The sequence below is a fragment of the Urocampus carinirostris genome, chromosome 9, assembly GCF_059441175.1.
Source record: "Urocampus carinirostris isolate Australia breed hairy pipefish chromosome 9, RoL_Ucar_1.0, whole genome shotgun sequence".
Taxonomy (NCBI): Eukaryota; Metazoa; Chordata; class Actinopteri; order Syngnathiformes; family Syngnathidae; genus Urocampus; species Urocampus carinirostris.
In genome coordinates, this window is record NC_142357.1 from 36,702,973 (window position 1) to 36,708,903 (window position 5,931).

Consider the following 5,931-nt stretch of genomic DNA (forward strand, 5'->3'; position numbering starts at 1 on the left):
TATCAACGTTTACTTTCTATTACCTGACTCAAGTGTGCGCTGCAAACCAACGAGTATTTTTGATGAGTGCCTCGGTCCAATCTTTTCGCTCTAATACATCCGAGACTTTTTCTATGATCAGGAGCGTCGGCTTGGGTCTTGTAAAACCTAAATTTATGATCATTTAAGTTTTTTTCCCCTATTCTGGCACCCAAACACGCAACATGAAGAAATTGTAACACCCAACTCGAACACAGCTTTCTTTTCCTCATATTTTGACCAGCGTACGTCTTTTTTCGCAACAAGGTGGTAGAAAAGCAGGTTTTATATACACTTAAGAACACAATTTAACATATTTCGTAGACCAGGTATACATCCCCTGCGCCTCGTATGAAAATAGTAAAATTAAAATGTTACGTCCTACTGATCGTTTTATTCACTTTTTTGGCAATATCGATATTTTCCCTAAAGATTGCACACTCAAATCACAATAACAGTTATTGAAACGGCATGGAAAGTTTAACTTTTTTTTTTTTTAAATTGTAGTTTCATTTTCAGTCTTTCAAGTAAAAATTTAAGCCCCTCATTAAAAATGAGCGGCTGAATGAAAAATAAAAATACGGGTAGTGCAACAACAAGATTGGAAAGGTGACAAAGCGATCATGGCGGTGATGAGCTGCTGCAATCCATGTAGTTCAATTAAGTTTTAAGCAAGTGCTAATTATGTGATGGCACACTAATGTCGTCCAGAGTGTTGGAATTTAACAAGCTCATAAATTATAATAATACAATGGAACCTCGGTTCTCGACCATAATCCGTTCCAGAACCTTGTTCGAAAACCGATTTGTTAGATCACCGGAATCATTTTTCCCATTAAAAATAATGTAAATCGTTTTAATCCGTTCCAACACCCTGAATGTTTACCTTGAATGTTTAACGTAAACTAAAGCTAATCGTACGTTCGCGTGTAAAAATAAAAAAAATCAGGTCGTTTACAATTCATTTAGCACCCGGGTCTCCACAACAAGTGGTGAGCAGTTCATTGGAAAGGGGGCTCCGTTCCAACACCCTGAATGTTAACCTGGAATGTTTAACGTAAACCAAAGCTAACCCAGGCTAATCGTACGTTCGCGTTATCGTAATCTTCCGTATGAAAGATTACGCTAACATGAAAAAAAAGGATAAAGAAAAGAATTATGAATAGGATTTCTTACCTTTGTGGCGGTCAGCAGAAGGCGCAGGTGGACGGTGGGGTATTCCCTAGCAAGATCAGACACTCGCACACCTCCTTCATATTTTGCTATTATTTCTTAAATGCAATAGTTGTACGCACTACTTTTCTTTTTTCACCCGTAGCAACTTTGCTGCTTGCACTGACTTTCTTCGGAGGCATAATTAGGGGCTAAAACACTTGGTACACCTATTAAAAGCGAAAGCAAAACGAAGCACATCCGCACGCGATAACAGTCGGTCAGGAAAAGAGCGATCCACACCCGTACGCCGCTCAGCATCGCACCCTAGCGTACGCACTCGCGCATTACCGGCGTTCGAAATCCGATTTTTTGGACCGCACAGCGAAGCAAGAATTTCTCTAGATTTTTGGTCGGACTCCAATTTGTTCGAACTGAGAGGCGTTCGAAAACCGAGGCTCCACTGTAATACGTAGAGTTTTGCCTATTGCGGGGGTTTTGGTCCCTACTAACTGCGGGATTACAGTTGTTTTCAGAACAGTACATTAGGATGAAGTGAAACTGAAAAAGCAAATATGCACCAAAAATTTGTGGCCATTTTCTAAAATGCACAATAAATGAGCTGTGCATTTTTGAATGTCTAATTGTTGGGGGCCGTTTTTGGACTCATACGGGATCTTTTTCCTGCCCCATTTTTGTAAATAATTCTTTCTATTGACTTTCATAAAACTTAGGGACAGAAATATTTAGCTATGTTTTTGCCTTTGATTGCTAACAATGTACAAAAAAAGGTCCGAAATAGTCTGAGCCTCAAGTTTGACCCGATTTTAAGACTTTCATTAAAAAGGAGTGGATGAAACATGAAAACGGACAGTGCACCGACGAGATCGAAGAGGTGATAGAACAATCATGATGGTAGTTAACAGCGGTGATGCACACAACTTCAACCATTTAGGAGTGGTAAATGGTCTCCATTTCTATAGCGCTTTTCAAGTCAATAAAGACCTCCCAGAGCACTTTACAATGTTCTTCACACTTACCCATTCACACACCAATAGGGAGTCAACCATGCAAGGCGCCTACCTGCTTATTGTGGGCATTAGGGATTCAGTGTCTTGCCCAAGGACACTTTGACATGTAACACAGAGGAGCCGGGAATCAAACCTGTGACCTCTTGATCTCAAGACGAGCGCTCTACCTCCTGAGCTAATGCCGCGTGCCGATTATTTGAAGCGTCAATAGTTTGGGGGAGGATAAAAAAGACTCCCTAGCGGCCCCTGGGAAGCATTGAAAAAAATCCCAGCACATTTGTCGACGAAAATGTATGATGCTGCACAAAAAGTCGTTTGTGGCCGTTTTCTATCATGTATAAGAGTTTATCTACGCAAATCTTACTGTCTGACGAAAGAAAATGCAGAACGGAAAGGACACCAACAAGATTGGAGAGATCATGATGGTAATTAACTGCTGGGATCAGTGTTCCCTCTAAGCTGCTCGCACATTCTCAGCGCACAAAAAAATTTAGCCAGTGAACAAAAATCAGGGCTCAAAATGACTAAGAAGCGACTTAAGTCAAAGTTACAGTGCATGAACGTAAAAATACAAGGGTTCCCCTGACGTTGTGTCCTAAATGTGGTATTTTGAAGTCGAGTCGAAGGAGAACGAAGTTGAGTAAAGTTAGTAGAGTATGTCGAGAACTGGCTTCTTTGGCTCGGCTCACTAAAAATGAATCGGCTCTTCAGGTTGTTTTTGCTTCTTTAATCTCAACATGGCCAAATATTAAGTAAAATTATGCACAAAATGACTTAAAGGAAGGGGGAATAGAACAAAAAAGAAAAAAATACCAAAATGAAAAAGTAGTGAAAAGCTGAGAAAAAAAGAAACAAAAGGAAGAGAAGAAAAGAAGGAAAAATTTAGAAAAAAAGAAATGTAGGAATAAAGTAAATAGAGAACAAAAAGAAAAAAAGTAACAGCTCGGAAAAAATAAACATGAGATTTTTTTTAAAGAAATTAAAAAAAAAAAGTAGAAAAAAACACGAATAAAAGAAGAAAGTTTGTGTCGCATTCAAATAATTTCCAATTGTATCAAGTGAATCTTGTTGCCAACATTGTACTTCCACTAAAAATGTGATGAAGTACAGTTCTGTATCTTACAACCGACTAAATAAGCCCCCAAAATGTTAATATTATGCGACAAAATATATCAGGAATAAAAAAGAAATAGATATCTTGTGAAAGAATTGTATGAACAAACGACGTTTGTAGGCCGTACAACCTTTGCAATCGTACATTAGTCGATTTATTCAAAAAAGAAAAATAATTTTGCATTGCCGGAAACTCGGCAAAATGTAACTTGATGTCAAATTTTGGACATGTTTGATAATTAATGATCTTGCCACACTTGGGATTATGGTTGCTCACTGTTGTTTCAAGCGCTGCTCACCGACTTTGTGTGAACGCTCAGACCCGTAAGGAAAATTAGAGGGAACATTGGCTGGGATGCATGTAGCTTTTTCCTAGCCCACGTGTACGTTTCAGGTCATTGTCTGTGCACCCCTTTGAGACTTTTGACATTTAGCATTTTTCTTGTTGATAAGCTAGCTCCAAAAATCCCCTCGAATTAAACCCTAATGGTTTTTTCTTCTGCCCCTCCAGAAAAACTGATCGTGTGCATCACCCAGACTGGGCCGTCCCGCTCGTAAGGGAGGGCGTGGTCTTCTGGCTCCTCCCCCTTTCTCCTATGGACGAATGGGATCGCTCAAAGTCTGTTTTGCATCCAAAGAAGGCGTTTTGTGTTGTGCTGCAACAGAAAATGTACCAAGCTGCCCCTTTATGTCCCTGTTTTGTCATTTTTTTTTTTTTTCTCGATCTTTTCTACCGTAGCAACCATTTGTGTTAAGTTATAAATCGGAAAAAAGGCAATCGTCTTTGACAATCATTTGATTCCGTCTTTGTCCTGCTTCTGTTCGTTTTACTATTTCGTTGTCGTTTTTTGGGAGCGGGGGGGGTCGACATCGTAGTCTCCAGTGTAGCTTATATCCTGTACATATAAAGAGAAGAATTAGATGAGTGTGTACTTTTCGGGGCTGGTTTATTCAAACGCTTCCTTCAAATGGCCGGGTTCTGTTGCCATGACGACAAGGAAACGTTTGTTCCTGTGAGTTTCAATATCCAAACATTTCTTTTTCTTTTAACTCAAGTTTGCTTTAGCTTTTGGACCAGAAATTCTCACTCGATTCGGTTTTTTTTTCTCGACTGAATTTATTTTTTAACGGACCGCAAAGAAAGAAAAGGGTTGTAAAATGTATTTGCTTAGAGGAGACTCGAGTGTGTACAGTTTGAATTGCATATTTCCTTTTTTATTGTGGTTTTTGTGGGAGGAGGTGAAGATCCTTATGCAATTAATTTTCCGACGTGTTTTCCACCACTTTTCCCCCTCTCCCGGTTTTCCACTGACAGTTTCTTTGTAATGTTGCCTCTCCGTGTAAAGTTCTGACTTATTGTTCACACCTGCCTTGGCTAAGTTCCATTTTTTTTTTTTCGATAAAGTATGTAACTGGTTATACTGATGTTTTGATAAATAAAGATCTTTTCTTTGACAACAATTGTCTGGTTGCTTTCAATGAGTTTTTGGAATGGTGCTTTTAACCCGGTTTGTACAGGTGCTTGAAATCCTGAGATGCTTGAATTCTAATGTTAAGTGCCATGATTACTGATTAGCATCACCTGTGCCCGCTCATTTGGCGCCAGCGGCTGCGGGCTACCTGATTGGTTCCCTGTCCTTTTCTAAGCCCAGTAAGTAAGTTTTTATTGATTATTTTTGAAATATTTTTTTTTTTTCAAAAAAGAAAATGAACACAAGAAAATGTATACCTACAATAAGAAAACTTGTCTTATTTTTACTATCTATATCAATAGACAATATCCAAACCCCAAAAAATACTTAGAATACCCTTTTGCTTTTTTTTTTTCGAGAAACACGATAATTAAGAAAATATATACTCAAAATGAGCAAAAGTATCCTATTTTTTAAAAGACAAGATAAGAAACGCAAGAAAACAAATACTTTAAATAAGCAAAATAGGTTTTATGTTTTTCCAAGGATAAAGGTGGATAAAACTAAATATTAAAATAAGCAAATGTATTAAAAAAGATCAAGAAAAATCGCAGACAAGGATTTAATATGATGTCTACCAATAGCAGACAAGGTTTTGTACAAGTGCTTGAAATCCTTAAAAATGGTTGATTTGTCATGTTGTTTTCAAGGATAGAATTGTACTTGGGGTGTGCTTGAAGTGCTTGCAAGCGCTTGAAATCGTTGCCATGTTTTTAAACAAGTCTGCCTTAAAATGAGTCTGACACGGATCTCTGGTGGCTTCTCTTTACCATTGAATTTCTTCTTCCGTCGTGTTAAACGGTAGCTGGCATTAGTTTGTATGGCATTGTCCTGTGAAGCGTACGGGCGTCTACTGTAACGTGCATTGTTTTCATCATTTTAATACGCTAACTTAAAAAGGCACCTTAGGACTTGGCGCTATCTAGCGGGGAACTAATAGAATGCACTTTATGTCAAGTGACAACTTTAACATGTCTAATGTTTGTTTTAAGCATCACGTAACAGTTATTTTTGCTGCAAAATGGCTGCTTGAGGTAGAATTAATTGGTTGTTTAGGTCAAATTTCCAAACACGATATTATTATGGATAAGACTGTAAATACGTTGAATTATATAAAATTAAGAATCACATTTCAGAGTTGGTGA

The 5,931-nt window shown here is 38.2% G+C and overlaps 1 protein-coding gene across 7 annotated transcripts in view; it reads left to right on the forward strand.

Annotated features, from left to right (window-relative positions):
• Window positions 1-4,775, forward strand: part of LOC148360190 (catenin delta-1-like) — a 56,509-nt gene extending 51,734 nt beyond the window's left edge. For all 7 annotated transcript variants that reach the window (XM_088343630.1, XM_088343628.1, XM_088343632.1 and 4 more), the window contains one exon: window positions 3,826-4,775. Coding sequence is in view for 6 of the 7 variants with exons in the window: in XM_088343628.1 (XP_088199754.1) it covers window positions 3,826-3,872 (47 nt within the window). In the remaining variant the exon portion in view is untranslated. The remainder of the gene's footprint in view (window positions 1-3,825) is intronic.
• The last annotated feature ends 1,156 nt before the right edge of the window (window positions 4,776-5,931 follow it).